Below are 18796 nucleotides of genomic sequence, written 5' to 3'. Positions count from 1 at the left end.
TGCCCAGGGTGCATCACCCAAGACCGATCCAATCAACCTCTAGAAGTGGGCTCAGACGTCAATATCAATAGTCCGTAAAACTCTCCGGTGATTTCCCTGTGCAGCCACATCTGGAAGCACTGCTCTAAGCAATGAGAATTCTCTGTCAAAACAGACAAAACTGGGGCATTGTGAAACACCCTGACACGTCTAAGCAAAACTTAACACCAAATACCAAAGCTACCAGTTATGAGTAAGTCAAAAACTAATCGTGTACATCTAACTATAAATATGGAAAGTGATCTCAAAAGGCGGTTCAGTCACGTGACCCTGTATATGCATCTCAGGCCCGGCCGGGGACCTTGGGCAATGTAATTTAACCTTCCTGTATCTCAGTTGATTTATCTGCAAATTCACACTGGGAATCACACTTGTGCTCTGGAGCTGCTGAGAGGACCAGAGAAGCTTTCTCTAAACCACCCAGCCCAGGGGCACCACAGAGGCTTTCACACTGGCAGCTATTAGTTCTAACTCTATTGGGTTAGAGCAGTTAGGCAGGGTAACTCCTGGAGGAAAAAGACTTCTCAAATGCCAAAGACATATAAGCTGGATGAATTCAGGACACAGGTGAGAGATAACTTGCAAGTTAAATAATAATCGTGTACCCAACAACGAATGCAACTTTATGTTGAGTGGATGGCCACGTAAAGGCCAGAGCAACCAGAGACTTAGAAAAAGTCAGGGACCAGAGGACCACGTTGTAAGAGGTAAAAGCAGGCTCCATTTACTACTGCATGAGAACAAGGAACCGTGATCCCATCAGCCCTAGGACGACAGGTGCCCGTAATTTCTTCTGTTCCATTAGCATTCCTGCTGGTGTAGGCAGTCTCACCAGGCTCTGTCATCCTTAACGAAACATCTCAAAAGCACAGGATGACAGAAGACCTCTGTGGTGAAACTGGGCAAATGTTATAAAAGCGAGGAGAGGGGCCGGCGCCGTGGCACAGTGGGGTAATCCTCCACCTTCAGCGACGGCATCCCAAATGGCTGCTCCTCTTCTGATACAGCTCTCTGCTATCGCCTGGGAAAACAGTAGAAGATGGCCTAAGTGCTTGGGCCCCTGCACCTGCATGGGAGGCCTGGACAAAGCTCCTGGCTCCTGGCTTTGGATCGTCCCAGTTCCAGCTGCTGAGGCCATTTGGGGAGTGAAGCAGCAGATGGAAGAACTTTCTCTGTCTCTCCCTCTCACCGTCTGTAACTTTACTTCTCAAATAAATGAAACCTTAAAAAAAAAGTAAGCGGCAAGGAGAGCTGACAGAGTCAGCAAACTCCTAACAAGAGACAGGGACTTCCATCTGTATGATTGTCAAGACAAGCCCCAGGCAGAGTTGCCTGATGCCAACGTGACTTCCTTACATCCCTGGGACAGTCTGCCCACCACCCATGATCACTCGGGCCAACCAGAAGACTGTGGATTCTTCACCTCTCCCAGAAATCCAATGCTGCTGGACTTTGAGGGCAGGGGTGCCCAAGCCAGCTGTCAATCAGATGCATCTATCTTCCTTCCTGCCTTCTCTCTCTCTCCCTCCCTCTCTTTCAATAAAGGTCGCTGGGCCCTCAACCCAGATTCCAGCTCATCTGGTCTGGGGCAAAGCCAGGGATCTATTTTTCAAGCCTGTTGCACATGACTCTGCTGCGTAGCCAGGTTTGATGACGATGATTTAGGGGCGGGGGTGGGGGCGGCGCAGCTGAGGGCTGGCACGCAGCTCCCTGAGAGCGAGTCCCTCGGGAAGGCAAGCGTGAGAGAGAGCAGGGCCCTGGGTGACAGCTTCCCTTCCCTTCAGCTTCCTTCCGAGTTGTCCATAAACAGTTTTTTTTTTTTTTTTAATAAAGGAAAACAAACTCCTTAGTGGTAAACAAGGCATTCTGTTGCGTCCATGCTTAAGAATTTGCTGTTACTGCTCTGATCCACTACACACTGTAGCGTCTTTGTTTTTGTCAAAGGGAAGTGAGCTCGCTAGCGTGAACGAGCAACCTAGCATTCCTTTTTTTTTTTTTTTTTTTTTTTTGACAGGCAGAGTGGACAGTGAGAGAGAGAGACAGAGAGAAAGGTCTTCCTTTTGCCGTCGGTCCACCCTCCAATGGCCGCCGTGGCCGGCGCACCGCGCTGATCCGATGGCAGGAGCCAGGTGCTTCTCCTGGTCTCCCATGGGGTGCAGGGCCCAAGCACTTGGGCCATCCTCCACTGCACTCCCTGGCCACAGCAGAGAGCTGGCCTGGAAGAGGGGCAACCGGGACAGAATCCAGTGCCCCGACCAGGACTAGAACCTGGTGTGCTGGCGCCGCAAGGCGGAGGATTAGCCTAGTGAGCCGCGGCGCCGGCCGCTAGCATTCCTTTCTTCAAGGCTGTCCCTCAGAGGTTGCCTGGACCAGGACCGCCACCCAGGGCAGAGCCGCGGCTCAGGCTGCAGCGCTGCAGGCCGGGGCTCCCTGGGTGGCAGCAGGTCTTTGAAAAAAAAAAAAAAAAATCAATGCACAGCCTACCTGGCAGGTGATAAATACATTCTTCTGAGCACTACACCGGCCTTATGCAAAGCACCCGTATCAGCGCTCTGTTGAACAGAAATCTAACCAAGAACCCTTGCTAAGGGGCCGCTGTTTACAAGATAACTGCACTCTGCAAAAGGAGCTGGGGATGAAAGGGATCGTATCAGTGGTCACCCTCAAAACCACCCGACCACGGCCACCTTCACAGGGATCAGACAAGGGGCATCAGCCTCCGGAGCAAACACACTTATCTCGTGCTGGGGGGAAGCACAGCCACCCCCTCCTGAGGACGATGGCTGCTGAGCGCTCACTGCGGTCAGTGAGACTACGCGAGGGCATGAGGTGTACATTAACCACTCGACCGCAGTGTGGCCCACCCCAGTACAGTCATTTACTGAGCGTCATGTCTGACACAACCTGAACAGCTGGGACTGACGGCACGCAAGGTTCAACGGATTAAAAAGCACTTTTTCAGGGCTGGTGCTGAGGCGCAGTGGGTTAAGCAGCCACCAGCGATGCTGGCAGCCCATATCAGAGCGCTGGTCCGAGTAAGCCGCTCCACTTCCAACCCAGCTCCCTGCTAAAGCACCCGAGAAAACAACAGAAGGTGGCCCAGGAGTTTAAATATATATAAATATATATGGGGGCTGGCACTGTGGTGTAGCAAAAAAAAAGTCTGCATTTCTCCTTCTGCTCGTGGCAGTTAGTTTTTTTGTTTGTTTGTTTTTTGACAGGCAGAGTGGACAGTGAGAGAGACAGAGAGAAAGGTCTTCCTTTGCCGTTGGTTCACCCTCCAATGGCCGCTGCAGCCAGTGCGCTGCGGCTGGCGCACCGCGCTGATCCGATGGCAGGAGCCAGGAGCCAGGTGCTTTTCCTGGTCTCCCATGGGGTGCAGGGCCCAAGCACTTGGGCTATCCTCCACTGTACTCCCTGGCCACAGCAGAGAGCTGGCCTGGAAGAGGGACATCGGAGACAGAATCCGGTGCCCTGACCGGGACTAGAACCCAGTGTGTCGGCGCCGCAGATGGGGGATTAGCCTATTGAGCCGCAGCGCTGGCCGTTAGTTCTTTTCAGTACATCATTCAACTGTCTTTTCTTCATAAGGAAAATTCTTAAATTTTATCACAGGGGCTGGTGTTGTGGTGCAGTGGGTTAAGCCACTGCCTACAGTGTAGGCATCCAATTTAAGCACTGGTTTAAGTCCTGGTTGCTCCACTTCTGACCCAAATTCCTGCTGATGCACCTGGAAAAGCAGGAAAAAGATGGCCCAAGTTCTTGGGCCCCGCCACCCACCTGGAAGACCCGATGAAGCTCCTGGCTTTGTTCTGGCCCAGTCCCATCGCAGTCGCCATTTGGTAAGTGAACCAGCAGATGGAAGATCTCTCTTTCTGTCTCTCCCTCTCTATAAATCTGCCTTTTAATAAATAAATCTTTAAAAAAAACTTACATCACAAACAGCAGCACTGGATATAATTGGAAGCTTTACTCTCTAGTTTTTCTTTATTAAGAAATTGTTCTATTGTTGCTGTGGAGAAATCTAATCATCAGTCATCTGGAGGTAATATTTTGTCTTTTCTGGGTGCCTTTTAGGGGTCTTACCAGGTATAGAATTGCTTTTATTTACCCCTTTTTGGGAGTCAATGTGATGTTCCAATCTGAAAACTTACGTCTTGAGTAAATTCTGGAAATATCTTAACCACTAATTCTTCAAATACTTTCTCACACTGATTCTGTTTTCTTTTTTGAAATTCTAATTAGACAACTATTATTTTCTCTATACTCCATATCTGAAAACCTTGTTTCAACTTTTTCCATTCTTCTGCATTGGATTTTGGGAAATTTTCTTACATGTATTTTCTGGTTCACTAATTTTCTACCCAGCTGTGTCCAATCTGACTCACTGAGGCTTCTATTTCAATAACTTTTTTTTTTTTTTTAATCTAAGTTCTATTTGGTTTGTTTTCAACTCCGGTCTTTTGAGATACCATTTTCTACCATCAACTTCTAAATTTTTTCTTTTAGGTCTTTAGGAATGCTAAACATTGTTACTTTACAGCTAATAATACCAATATCTAAAGAGATTGGGGATCTAATCCCCACTCATGTTTAGTTGAGTTCATGTTTAATTGAACAGTTAAAAATCACCTTTGTGGTTCTTAAACTATGAAGTAATGTAAACACACCCAAGGACAGACTTAAGATGTTTCTGAGGGGGGAAGACAGAGATCAGAGAGAGAAAGAGAGAGAGAGAGATAACAAGAGATAGAGATAGAGATATATAGAGAGAAAGTGCTCCCATCTGCTGGTTCACTCTCCAAAATGGCCAGAACTCCAGGCTGAAGCTGGCAACCAGGACCTTAATCCAGATCTTCCGCATGGGTGTGGCAGGAACCTCATTACCTGAGCCATCACCACGCCTCCCAAGGTCTGCATCAGTGGGAAAGCTGGAGCCAGGAGCCAGATGTGGGTACTGAACTCCAAAATGAGATGACACCAGGCTTCTTAGCCACCAGGCTAAATTCCCAGAGAAGACTTCCTCCACTCCAACAGAAGGGAGGAGACGCCCGGCATTCTGGTCTTATCTCTGCTGGCATAGAGTTGGTTTATGCTATCCCTTCACCAAACCTAACAGGAGAGTATTTCAAAAAGCCCATGGAAAGTGGAATTATCTCATGAGAGCCTCATTTCCAGCTCCCCACTCTGCACATGGCCAAGGTTTGGTCCACAGAACCTAATGACAGTTAAAATCCAAGCCTGGGGCAGGGGCGGCAGCAGCAGGGGCAGCAACAGCAGCTCTTGGGCTGCTCTGGTTTTTAGATTCTTTCCAGCTTCCAGAAGGTTGGATTCTTTCCCACTTGTTTTCAAATCCCAGCCCAAGTGAAAGCTTTCACGGAGGGCATCCCTTACACCAGAGCAGATCAGGAACTGCTGCACGCGTCTCAGTTCCCTGTGGTTTCCACCACTGCATACAATCACTTGCAGTTATGTGTGGCAGTGGCATTGTTTGCTTTGTGTTTGTCTCTGCCATGAGTCTGGTAGTTCCATGAGGTTAGGACATCTGCCCCCCCGGTATCCAATATGGCACAGCACAGAAACAAAATAAATATTTCCAAATAAAAATGATGTCATGTGGACTGGTGGAGGGGAAGAGGAATTGAATTAGTAGGTATATAACTCCTCAAGGAAAGTGAAGGATTGCAAAGGGGGAAGGAAAGATTGAAAAGGGGGAAAGAAAAGAGGAAACATTTTATTGCGAACCTTTCTAAGTTGTAGGAAACATACTGAAAATCTTTGAAGAGCCACTTCCTGTTCCAACCAAACTTTCACAGTCACCACTCTTGGTCCCTTCTTCTTTTACTTGAGATAAAGTGTCCAGGTCGTGAGCACTGTCCTCAGTGAGTCCTGACAAACGCACACTCACGCAACCCACACTCTGAGACAAACGCAGAACATGTCCATCCATCCAGAATGTTTCCACATCTCCCTTCAACATCCCGTTCCTAGGAACAACTGTGGATCCAACTCTATGACCATAAGCAGTCTGCCTACTTAGAATTTCATATAAAAATAGCATGTACTTTTTTGTTTGTGGATTTTATAACATTTCTGACATTCAGCTATGTTGCTGTGTGTTATCAGTGTGCAGTTCTTTTTTGTGTTGAGTAATATTCCATTGTTTGAATACATCACATTTTCATTTTGTTTACCTACCCTTGTGTTGATAAATATCTAGGCTGCTGCCAGCTAACATGATCAGAACTGCTATGAAGATTCTCGTACAGAGCTATTTGTGGATATTTATTTTCCCTTCTCTTGGATAATTATCTAGGAGTAAAACTGCTGGGTCATGGGAAAATTTTTTATCATTAAGAAACTGCCAAATAATTTTCCAAAGTAGTCATACCATTTTTTTGCACGCCTACCAGTGATGGATGAGGTTTCTGGTTACTCCACATCCTCTCCAACACTTGGTGTTGTCAATCATTTTTCATTTTAGCCATTCCAGTGGGTATATAGCAGTATCTCATTATGGTTTTCACCAGCATTTTCTTGATGATTAAGGACATTAAGTACTTTTTCATGTGCTTATTGGTCATTTGCATATACTGTCTGAGAACTGTCTATTCCAGTCTTTTGCCCATTTAAAAACTGGGGTGGGATTATCTTTTTCATATTTAGGTGCAAGGAATCTTTATATATTCAGTCCTTTGTGAGAAATGTGTTGCAAATATTTTTCTTCAGGTTGTGGCTTGTCTATTGCTTTCTTAAAGCCCAACTGCCCCATTTTTACAATGGTTTGTGATTCCTGTAAAATCTCCAAGTTCTATAAATTTTCCAATGCTCTCCCTTAGTAGCTTTATAATTTTGGCTTTTATGCTTTAGTTTATGATACTTTCCAAACTGATTTCTGTGTATGGTGTGAGGTGGGGCTGGCATTCTTTTTCTCTCTCTCCCCCCATATAGACACCCTGCTATCCCAGCAGTCTTTGATAAAAAGATTTTCCTGAGGTGGTGCCATGGTGCGGTAGGTTAATCCTCCGCCTGTGGCACCAGCATCCCATATGGGTGCCAGTTCTAATCCCGGCTGCTCCACTTCCAGTCCAGCTCTCTGCTGTGGCCCGGGAGGGCAGTGGAGGATGGCCCAAATCCTTGGAAGACCGGGAAGAAGCACCTGGCTCCTGGCTTCGGATCAGTGCAGCTCCAGCCATTGCAGCCATTTGGGGAGTGAACCAGTGGAAGGAAGACCTTTCTCTCTGTCTCTCCCTCTCTCTGTAACTCTAACTCTCAAATAAATAAATATATCTTTAAAAAAAGAAAAAAAGATTTTCTTCAGCTTGTACGCCCTTGCTGAAAGCCCCTTAACCTTCCACATCTGTCTCAGGCTTCTCTGTGCTGTTCCCTTGACTGATCAGTCCATCTTTTTGTCAGTGCCTCATTTTCTTGATTATTATGGTCAGCATCAAGCAGGGCTCAGTCTACCCACTTTGTTCTTTTTAAGACTGTTACAGTTACACTAGCTCCTCTGGCTTTACAAATGCATTTTAGAATCTGTTTGTTAATTTCTACAAAAATGCCTGTTGGGATTTTAGTAATTAATCTATTCAGTTTGGGGAAATAGCTCATCTTAACAACACTGACTTTTTCAATCCACAAATTTGGCATAGCTCTCCATTTATTTAGGTTTTCTTTATCTTACCAATGTTTTATCATATTCTGTCTTGAACATCTTTCATTAAATATATCCATAAATATTAAATATATATAAACACATATATGTGCATACACATTATTTAGTTATTTGAAAGGCAGAGTGACAGAGAGAGAGGGAGAGATCTTCTATCTACCAGTTGACTCCCTAAATGCCTGCAACAGCTGGGGTTAGGCCAGGGAAAACCAGGAGCCAGGAACTCCATCTGGGGCTCCCACATGGGTGGCAGGAACCCAAGTACTTGGGCCACCATCTACTGTCCCCCAGGCATTGGAAGGGGGCTGGATTAGAAGTGTGAGAGCTGGGACCAGACACTCTGATACAGGACATTCAGGTCCCAAGTGGCAGCCCAACCTACTATACCACAATGCCTGCCTCACTATTTGATCTTTTAATGCTATGGTAAACAGAGATTTTCTTTTTTTTTTTTTTTTTTTTTTTTTTACAGGCAGAGTGGACAGTGAGAGAGAGAGACAGAGAGAAAGGTCTTCCTTTGCCGTTGGTTCACCCTCCAATGGCCGCCGTGGCCGGCGCGCTGCGGCCGGCGCACCGCGCTGATCTGATGGCAGGAGCCAGGAGCCAGGTGCTTTTCCTGGTCTCCCATGGGGTGCAGGGCCCAAGCACCTGGGCCATCCTCCACTGTACTCCCTGGCCACAGCAGAGGGCTGGCCTGGAAGAGGGGCAACCGGGACAGAATCCGGCGCCCCGACCGGGACTAGAACCCGGTGTGCCGGCGCCGCTAGGCGGAGGATTAGCCTAGTGAGCCGCGGCGCCGGCCTTTTATTTCATTTTCTAATCCTTTGTTGCTAGTAGTTAGATATGCCATTAGTTTTTATATTTACGTACTTGATATCTTTCAATACCACTATACATTTACTTACTTGTTCTAGTATTATTTTTGCAGATTCCTTATGACTTTTTTTTTTTTTTGACAGGTAGAGTTATAGACAGTGAGAAAGAGAGACAGAGAGAAAGGTCTTCCTTTCGTTGGTTCACTCCCCAAATGGCTGCCACGGCCGGCGCTGCGCTGATCCGAAGCCAGGAGCCAGGTGCTACTTCCTGGTCTCCCATGTGGGTGCAGGGGCCCAAGGACTTGGGCCATCCTCCACTGCCCTCCCGGGCCACAGCAGAGAGCTAGACTGGAAGAGGAGCAACCGGGACTAGAACCTGGTGCCCATATGGGATGCTGGTGCTGCAGTCGGAGGATTAACCAAGTGAGCCATGGAGCCAGCCCTTCCTTATGACTTTCTATATCCATCATCTCATTTTCCAATAAAGACTTTATATCTTCCTTTCCAATATCTATCATCTTCTGTCGTCATGTTGCACTGGCTAAGTCCTCTGGTACAATTCTGAACAGAGGTGGTAAAAGTGGCCTTCTTTGTTTTATTCCCAATATCACAGGGAAACACTCCCAAATCTAACCTTGAAGTGTGACATTAGCTGTAGTTTTGCTCTTTCACAGCGTGAAGACACTTCCCTCTCTTCCTGGTCTATGGGAAAGTTATTCCCTACGTGGTGTTCTATTTTGTCAATTGCTTTTTCTGAATCTTTTAAAATGATCGTTTTTTCCTTTAAACTGTTAATATGATGAATTACATTGGTCTACTTTTATGTGTTCAACGGATTTGCATTCTTGGGATAAATCTCACACGATTAGGGAGTATTATCCTTTTACATACTGTTGGAATCAATTTGCTACATATATTGTTATAAATGTTTGCATCTATGTTTACAAAAGAATTTAGCCAGCGATTTTTTTCTGTAGTAGCCTTGTATTGTCTTGATATCAGGTTATAATGTCCTGATCAAATGACTTGGAAAGTATTCATTGTTTTATTTTCTGAAAGAGTGAAAACTGGGCTGATATTATTACTTCCTTAAGCATGATAATATCTAACAGTTAAGCCGTCTGGCTTGAAGTTTTCTTTGTGGGAAATTCATTATTAATGCAATTTCTTTAAGAGACATAGAACTATTTGATTTTCTAATTTTTCTTGTGTCAGCTTTGTTAATTTGTGTCTTTCAAGAAATTTGTCTGTTTTATGTAAGTTGTCAAACTTATTGGCAAAATGTTCCTAATCACTCATATCATTCCTTATCACTGGCAGGATACACAGTGACGTCCCTCCTTTCGTTCCAGATATTGGTAATTTGTATTTTTTTCTACTTTTCTTGTTCAGTATGTTAGTGGCTTATTAATTCTGTTGATCTTTTTTACAGAACTAAATTCTGGCTCTTTTTTTTTAATCTTACTGATTCATTTTTTTTTTTAAAGAAAGTGAACACTGAAGATAAAATTAAAGGCTCTTTCAATTTCTGTCCTCGCCTCCTCCTCCTGACCTTCAGGTACCTTCTCCCCGAGTTTCGCATCACTATTCCCCGCACTGTGTATCAGAGTAACGCTGATGTCTGCCGCTCATGGCCCCTTTGTCCACTCACCGTGTTTCCTGCCTCTGCAGCCAGCCGGGCAGCGTAGCGCGCTATCAGCCGGTGCTCCTCGTCCAGTCGGCTAGGACTGTCCAGGACGCTGCCAAAGACACAAAAATTCAACAGGGGTGTCTCTCACTTTTTGCTCCCACTCTTGTTCTATTCTTGGGGGGGAACAGATGCAAGAAAATCTTGTTTAAAATAAAAAAAAAATGAGAAAGAAATGCTAACAAAAGAAACGGAGGCCTAATAATGATCTTCTAAGATAACAGGGGGCTGAGAGAACCAGTGAGGCCAGGCACCCTCCTCAACACCCCCGCGGCTCCCACCAAAGGGGACACCGCACTGCTAAGGCAAGACGGGACACCAGGATTTCCAACCAAGTACTTGGAAAAACTCAGGACTTTTTAGACCCAGATGTTAAACTCAGGAAGAGCAAGGGAAAACGAAAGCATGAAGACAGAGCGTTGAGAGAATGTGAGCCGAAGGCGGGGAGCCCTGGCCAGGTCAGACCTGACACAGAGCTGGCGGGTTCCATGGGGAGGCTGCCCTTACTGCACCTTCCCCACCTGCAGCTGTAACTGCACTCCACGCCGAGTTGGCTTGGTCCATCATCCTTATTTAAAGACTCACCCAGAAGGGATGTTAGGTCCTGGGTGAAGGTCCAGGCTAGCTCTGTGTATACGCGGTGCCAATCGGGAGATCTGGATCGTTTAGGAAGCAGCTGACTTGCTTACTTCAGTATTTTGTCAGCTGCTATCTACACACAGCAGGGTAGTTCCAGATTAGGAGGAATTGTGGCTGTATGATTCTCTTTAAAATTGGTAGAAGGAGCAGGCATCTGGCCTAGCAGGTTGTCTCCTGTGTCCCCTATCGGAGTGCCTGGTTTCGGTATCTAGTTCTAGCTCCTGAGTCCAATTTCCTGCTAATGCAGACCCTGGGGGCAGTGGTGGAGCTTGAGTGATTAGGTGCCTGCCACCCATGTGGGAGACCCTGACTGAGCTCCTGGTTCCTGGCTTCAGCCCAGCCCAGCCCAGCCTAGTCCCAGCCACTGTGGGCATTTGGGGAGGGAACCAGCAGACAGAATCTCTCTGTATATCTGTTTTTCTCCTCCTGTCTGCTTCTCAAATATTAGAAAATTTTTAAAAAGTTTTTTTTTCTCCAACACAGGTCATGTGCTTAGGAAGCCTGCTCTTATCTGTCCTACACACATATGTGGATGACACGGCTACGCCGATTGGCTCTGCTTTCTAGCCAGGAATTAGAAACTTGTGTTGGTGAGAGGTTTTAAGGTCAAGGAAAATTACTTGAGGACAGTTAGAAAGATTCTTGATTCTCTGTTTGAGTTGACTTTCATTTTCAGAATTAGCCAGGAAATTTCTGACTTCTTCGAGGAAGTAGGAGGCTGCGTTCCGAGACTATAAAGCAGAGGAGACGTGGTACTCACCCACTCACCGCGCGCTCTCAGGGCCTGTGGCCACCAATGCTTCCTCAAGAGCCTAGGTCCTAAGCCAGGAGACCTGGGGACGTTGGCTAAGCCTACCAGAGCCCCGGTGCTGGCTGAGACCTGGGGACACTGGCTAAACCCATTGGGGACACTGGCTAAACCAGAGGCCCTGCGCTGGCTGAAACACTAGGCAACAGTGCTAGCCAAGCACTCCACTGTTCCTTGCACTAAGGAGGCTCCTTGTCCCCTGGACAGCCGCTCTCACAGACAATAAGCCCCCTGCCCTGCCGGAGGTCTCTCCTCAAGACCAGGAGGCTGGGACAGAGCACAGAACTCATCTGCGGGACGAGGAGACTCTGTACCAGGGGACTACGGCTTCTCCCAGGCTCCAGAGACAAGTGAGTGTCCGAGGATACTGATGCTTTTAGTGATACTGGAAAAACTATGAGAAGTGGGATGAAGTATAACGTTAAAAGCAGTTCTTTTCAGAGGTCTATCTTCCTATTCATTATAATTCACGCCTCTGCTACCACGGGGAACAGCAGTGAGGTCAGTGACCTTCCCAGGGAGCCACGGCAGGCAACGGGCAAAACTCAGGTCAGACCCTGAGGCTGCAGTCCCTGCTGTAGGGATGGTTTCTGCACGAAGGCTCCTCTCAGAGCAAGGGCCTCAGATGGGGCTTTGCAGGCTGCGCACGGCAGGACTCCACCACGTCGCTATTACGAAGAAGGGAGGGGCGATCTTAGCTCACTTCAAGCTGACTTGTCAACCTCCTTGAGAATGGGGCGGGGAGCCGGCCTGACGCCACGGGCAGAGCGTGTGCACGTCACTATTTATGAGCTGTTTTTTTTAAAAAAGGATGAACTTCGCTGTAGTTTGCATTTTTCAAGCATTTTTTTCCACCCCAGCCCACTGAAGCATCAGTCATGTTTGTATTAGTAGTGATTCATGACCCGTTTTCAGCGGGATGGGTAGGTGGCACCATTATAATATAAAGACTCTGGATTAGAGAAAGCAAGGTATCTGGGGGTTGGTCAGCCCTGAACTCTGAACGGGAATCGAAAGACTTCACCATTTAAGTCCAAGTGAATGTGCCTTCTGGGGCATTACAGATCTGAGGCTCAGACACTCAGCGTAATCTGAGGAAGCCAACCTCACGTTCAAGGAGAATCTCCTGACTGTTTAGATAAACACCGGGCGTGGCAAGTCTTCTCCTGCAGAAGCTAATGCTGCAGCACAACTTGGACTGCAAACACAGCTGGTCGCTGCTCGAGGAAACCCCCACACGCAGGGCTGTTTCAGCCCGGAATGCGGCCACGCAGCTCCCCCCCTTCTGGTCACCCCTGGCTGCCCGTCTGCTGCTGCAGCTCGACCACTGACCGTGCACAGTGCTGCAGACGGGCCACATAGGAGGCTATCAGCGCATGCTCATCGGCCAAGGCACCGGCTACACCCTGGCTGCACTGTGACCTGGGAACAACGGAGCCAAAGACAGCAAGCGGGACACGGACACACACACAGGGAGAAATGAACATGGTTAAAGATGGGCAAACAAAAAAGAAAACATAATTCATGATAAAGAAAACAATTTAAAAAAAAACCCACAATGCACAAGGGGATGTGTAGACCATGGGGAATCTGTCCTCAGGAGACAGTGCTGGCTGACCGGCACTGCAGCCCTCCCCGGGGAGTCACCAGGGAAGCTGGCTCGCCTGCTCTGAGGACGCATGTTCTAGGGGACACCCTCCAGCACAGTGGACCCATCTGATATTACTAACTGACCCCGATGCCATGCTTTTACAGCTCTTGTCGACAGTTCAGCGTTTTTAGTGGTACCACATGTTCCCAGTTAAATATTTTGATTTCTATACAGATTCTGCCCTTAGCATCTGTCTGTTTTCTTCCATAAAACCAGTACTTGAGCCAAACTCATTAAAGTTATATCGAATTGTAAGACAACACCATACAAGGGGTCCTCAGAAGTTCATGGAAAATTAATACTAAGAAAAAAATAGGCATCGATTTCAAATTTTTGTACTGAACTTATCTTTGAATTCCATTTTCCACAAGCTTTCTGAAGTACTTTTGTATATATTCTGAGTAAGGCTCTCCCTCATAGATACATGGAAGATCCGTAACTACCTGGTCTTTTTGTTTTAACTTTCCACTATAGAAATGCTAAAACTTGCACAAAATAGAGTGTTCTAAGACTACCCTCATGTGTCTATCACCAAGAGTGAACAAATATCAACACTTTGTCTATCTTGTTAAATCTATTCTTCCTTCCCCAAATATTTCATGCAGGTGGTTAAAGCAAAGCCCAGGCAATTGCTTCCCCTGGGAACACCTGATCCTGGAAGTCTGTCAGATAATGAACACACTTCACAAGCCCTCAACACCTTTATCATGGAGGAAAAAAACCTGATAAAAATGTTTCATATTCTAGCGTATTTGAAAATCTCCTCAAATTTTAAAAATGTGCTTTTACACTGGCTATCAATCCAAACAAGGTCCCCACTTCGCATTTGACTGCTGTTTCTTTCATGCTTGTATTTGATGGTTAGGTTTCTGTCTCTAATTCCTAACAGTTCCTCCTTTTCTGTGTTTCTTTCGAGTCATCTGTGAAGAGACCAGGTTGTCTTACAGAACACCCAACTTTCTGGAGCTGTTTCCTGTGCAGTGTTTAGCTTGTTCCTCTATCCTCTGTGGTTAGATCTAGACTCCCGATTAAAGCTTTCACTTTTGCTTTGTTTTTGAGAAATGGCAAGGATTTGTTACAGATAATAGAATGTGTTTGTAAATAAAAACGGAGGCACATAATGGGATGGAATAACAATATTGATCCGTGGATTCCGATGTTATCATCATCTCTCCATTGTAAGTTTTCCATCAGCTTTTCTCCTACTGCTTTTAGCATGATTCTTGGCCCAGTTTATTATTTCATTAGTGGTTGCAGTGTTGATTTTTCTGTCTTTATCATCTTGTCTGCATTTATTAATCTCCCATTTGTTTATCTTGAAATACTGACCCAGCCAGTGGGCCCCGTTGGCTTCCTGGCCCAGTAAGATGCTCCTGCTTCGTCCTGTGTGGATCCTACCCTGTTGGTCTCCATTACTGATAGAGTGAATCAGAGCACTGGGGTGTTCACTGGTCCGGGATTGCCACTGCTTCTGAAACTTCTCAGCAAATGAGTTCTTGCAGCATTTCTAGTTGCCATTCCATTTTCCTCTGCTTTGCCTTGTTTTCAAGAAGTCACGGGTTTTCTTATCTTTGTTCCCCAGAATATATTATTTTTCCCTCTAGCTGCTTTTAATACACTTTCTTTATCACTGGTTTCAGCAATTCCATTTTGATGTGCCCTGGTATGGCTTTTTTTATGTGTGTGTTTATATTGACTTCAATCTGTTAGGCCTCTGTAGGTTTATGGCTTTTATCAAATTTATAAAAGTTTATGTGGAAATCTGGGAAAAAATATTTCCTTAAATATCTGTTCTCTCTCATTTAGACTGCCTGGCATTGCCCCACAGGTCACTGAGGCACTGCTCATTTTTTAAAAATCGTTTTACTGTTTCTTCTATTTACTTATTTGAAAGGCAGAGTGGGCCGGCGCCACGGCTCACTAGGCTAATCCTCCGCCTTGCGGTGCCGGCACACAGGGTTCTAGTCCCGGTCGGGGCGCCGGATTCTGTCCCGGTTGCCCCTCTTCCAGGCCAGCCCTCTGCTGTGGCCAGGGAGTGCAGTGGAGGATGGCCCAGGTGCTTGGGCCCTGCACCCCATGGGAGACCAGGAAAAGCACCTGGCTCCTGGCTCCTGCCATTGGATCAGCGCGGTGCGCCGGCTGCAGCGCGCCGGCCACGGCAGCCATTGGAGAGTGAACCAATGGCAAAAGGAAGTCCTTTCTCTCTGTCTCTCTCTCTCACTGTCCACTCTGCCTGTCAAAAAAAAAAAAAAAAAAAAGGCAGAGTGATGGGGGGAGGTATCTTTCATCTGCTGGTTCACTTTCCCAGATGCTTGCAACAGCTACAGCTGGGCCACGCCAAAGCCAGGAGCCAGGAATTCCATCCAGGCTGCAGCGACCCAAGTACTTGAGTCATCATTTGTTGCTTCCCAAGTGTATTAGCAGGGAGCTAGATCAGAAAACAGAGAAGCCAGGACTCAAACCAGGCATTCCAAAATAGAGTGCGCGCGTCCCTAGCAGTGGCTTAGCCCACTGTACCACAGCACCTACCCCTCTTTCATTTTCCAGCTAGGTTTTTCCTCTCTATAATTCTTTTTAGATAGCTTGTATTGATATGTCTTTTAAGTTCAGTGAACCAGGGCCAGCGCTGTGGCTCAGCAGGTTAATGCCCTGGCCTGAAGCGCTGGCATCCCATATGCACTGCACACCAATTTGAGACCCGGTTGCTCCATTTTTGATCCAGCTCTCTGTATGGCCTGGGAAAGCAGTAGAAGATGGCCCAAGTCCTTGGGCCCTGGCACCTGTATGGGAGGCCTAGAAGAAGCTCCTGGCTCCTGGCTTCGGATTGGTGCAGCTCCAGCCGTTGCAGCCAACTGGGGAGTGAACCAGCAGATGGAAGACCTCTCTCTTCCTCTCTGCCTCTCCTTTCTCTGTGTAACTCTGACTTTAAATAAATACATAAATCTTTTTAAAAAAAAAGTTCAGTGAACTTCTCTTCTATGATTTCTGATCTACTATTAAGTCCATACACTGTATTTTTTATTTCCAGCATTATCCCTTTAATTCTGAGACTTTCCTTTTTTATTTAAAATGTTTATTGAAATCAAATATGTAGGTAGAAGGTTCCAGTTACATTTATATTTGGTTCTTTTTTATTATTTTAAAGATTTACTTATTTATTTGAAAGAGTTACAGAGAGGCAGAGGCAGAGAGAGACACACACACTTCCATCTTCCATCCACTGGTTCACTTCCCAATTGGCCACAACAGCTGGAGCTGCGCCAATCTGAAGCCAGGAGCCAGGAGATTCTTCCAGGTCTCTCATGTGGGTGCAGGGGCCCAAGGACTTGGTCCATCCTCTACTGCTTTCTCAGGCCACAGCAGAGAGCTGGATCAGAAGTGGATTGCCAGGACTCAAACTGGCACCCATATGGAATGTTGGCAGTGGCAGCGGCTTTACCTACTACACCATAGCACTGGCCCCTATTTGCTTCTTCTTATTTCTTCAATTTCACTTCTCAATATGTTCACATTTTCCTTTATATTCTTGATATCCATCATGATTGTTTAAAGGTCCCTGTTGGCAAACTCCACCATGTCTGTCTGTCTGGTTCTGTTTACACTGACAAATTTTTTTCCTGGTTACAGGTCATACTTTCCAACATCTTAACTGTTATTTTTTACTGGATCATGGAAATGGTGAAGTATATTGTTGGATGTCTGGATTTTGTTGTCTTCTTCTAAAAAGTCTCAAAGTCAGTTCATTTACTTCTGTCCCAGCTTGATACTTTCAGTGTTTGTGTTCAGCCTTCACTGGCGCATCCCTAGAGTACTCTTTACTTAGGGTTATTTTCACCTGCTTCTGAAGCAGAGCCTCTCTGGGGTCTTTACAGAATATCCAAAGTATTAAATGATGGCCCTCTACTCCGGTGAGTGGGAACTCAAATGTCCACAGAGCTCCTTCTGTGAGAATACAGAGAAGACTCACGGAGGTCTCCATGTAGATGTACACAGCTCTTTCCCTACACAGCTTCCTCCCTCCTCTCTGGAATTCTGCCTGACAAATTCCAGCCTCCCCAGACTTCACTTCAATATCTGTTTCTTTATCTCAGCTAGACTGCCTTGCTCCGCGTGGATCCCACACTTGTGTCTATGCAAACCCCTCCAGGCAGGAAGCTGGAGCAACCACAAGACTCTCCTCATTTGCTTCCCTCCCCTCAGGGATCAGCCCTGTACTGTTTGTTGTCTAATTTCTGAAAACCATTTCTTATATGCCGACTAGTTTTCCAGTAACTTGTAGTGGGGCAGCTAATCTGTTACTTCACAAAAACCACAGTGGAAGTTCTCTCTGTAGTATTTCATTTTTTAGAAAGATTTATTTATTTGAAAGAGAGAGAGAAGGAGAGACATATAGAGAAAGAGATCTTCCACTTCCTGGCCCACTCCCCAAATGGCCACAATCACCAGGACTTGGCTAGGCTGAAGTCAGGAGCCAGGAACTATATCTGGGTCTCCCATGCGAGTGCAGCGGCCCAAAGACTTGAGCCTCTTCCCTACTTCCCAGGCACATTAGTAGGGAGCTGGATGGGAAGTGGGGCAGCCGGAACTTGACCCAGCCCTCCAACCTGAGATGCCGATGTCACAGGCAGTGGCTTAGCCTGCTGTGCTGCAACACTGGCCAATAGCAATTTTTTTTTTAATCATAGTTTTAGAAAGGATTAGTCCACCTCAAACTTACATTAAAGCAAAACTGCTTCTTCATGACAGAGAAGTACTCTGTACAACCTTGTGGGCCACTGCAAGGCTGTCAGCTTTTAATCTGATGGAAGGTACATCAGGGTTTTCAAAAGAGGTGAGATTGGGCCGGCGCCGCGGCTCACTAGGCTAATCCTCCGCCTAGCGGCGCCGGCACACCGGGTTCTAGTCCCGGTCGGGGCGCCGGATTCTGTCCCGGTTGCCCCTCTTCCAGGCCAGCCCTCTGCTGTGGCCAGGGAGTGCAGTGGAGGATGGCCCAGGTGCTTGGGCCCTGCACCCCATGGGAGACCAGGAAAAGCACCTGGCTCCTGGCTCCTGCCATCGGATCAGCGCGGTGCGCCGGCCGCAGCGCGCCGGCCGCGGCGGCCATTGGAGGGTGAACCAATGGCAAAAGGAAGACCTTTCTCTCTGTCTCTCTCTCTCACTGTCCACTCTGCCTGTCAAAAAAAAAATAAATAAATAAAAAATAAAAAAAAAAAAGAGGTGAGATTGGGCCAGGTCTAAGCCAGGAGCCAGGAGCTTCTTCTGAGTCTCCCAGGAGGTGCCCAAGTCCTTGGGCCATCTCCTGCTGCTTTCCCAGGTGCATTAACAGGGAGCTGGATTGGAAGTGGAAGTGCTCACATGGGATGCTAGCACTGTAGGTGGCGCCTTAACCCACTATGCCACAGCACCAGCACCGAGATAACTCTTTCAAGAAGATTTTCTGAAATGGGAGAGAGAACTGTAGGGGCAGCAAGAGGGGGAACTGAGA

General features: G+C 46.7%; 1 protein-coding gene across 18 annotated transcripts in view; it reads right to left on the bottom strand.

The window, feature by feature from the left end:
- Nucleotides 1–18796, bottom strand: part of DTNB (dystrobrevin beta) — a 248570-nt gene that overhangs the window by 49660 nt on the left and 180114 nt on the right. For 14 of the 18 annotated variants that reach the window (XM_051843168.3, XM_089326719.1, XM_051843163.3 and 11 more), the window contains 2 exons: nucleotides 12993–13082; nucleotides 10178–10265 (listed from right to left, as the gene is read on the bottom strand). In XM_051843168.3, coding sequence (XP_051699128.1) covers nucleotides 10178–10265; nucleotides 12993–13082 — 178 coding nt within the window. The remainder of the gene's footprint in view (nucleotides 1–10177; nucleotides 10266–12992; nucleotides 13083–18796) is intronic. The other 4 variants (XM_051843166.3, XM_051843167.3, XM_051843162.3 and 1 more) reach the window with 1 other exon arrangement.

This window comes from Oryctolagus cuniculus, chromosome 2 (genome assembly GCF_051225735.1).
Source record: "Oryctolagus cuniculus isolate XC-2025 breed Fujian yellow rabbit chromosome 2, ASM5122573v1, whole genome shotgun sequence".
Lineage (NCBI taxonomy): Eukaryota > Metazoa > Chordata > Mammalia > Lagomorpha > Leporidae > Oryctolagus > Oryctolagus cuniculus.
The sequence above is the reverse complement of the archived record's forward strand: the minus strand, read 5'-3'. Positions and strand labels throughout refer to the sequence as shown.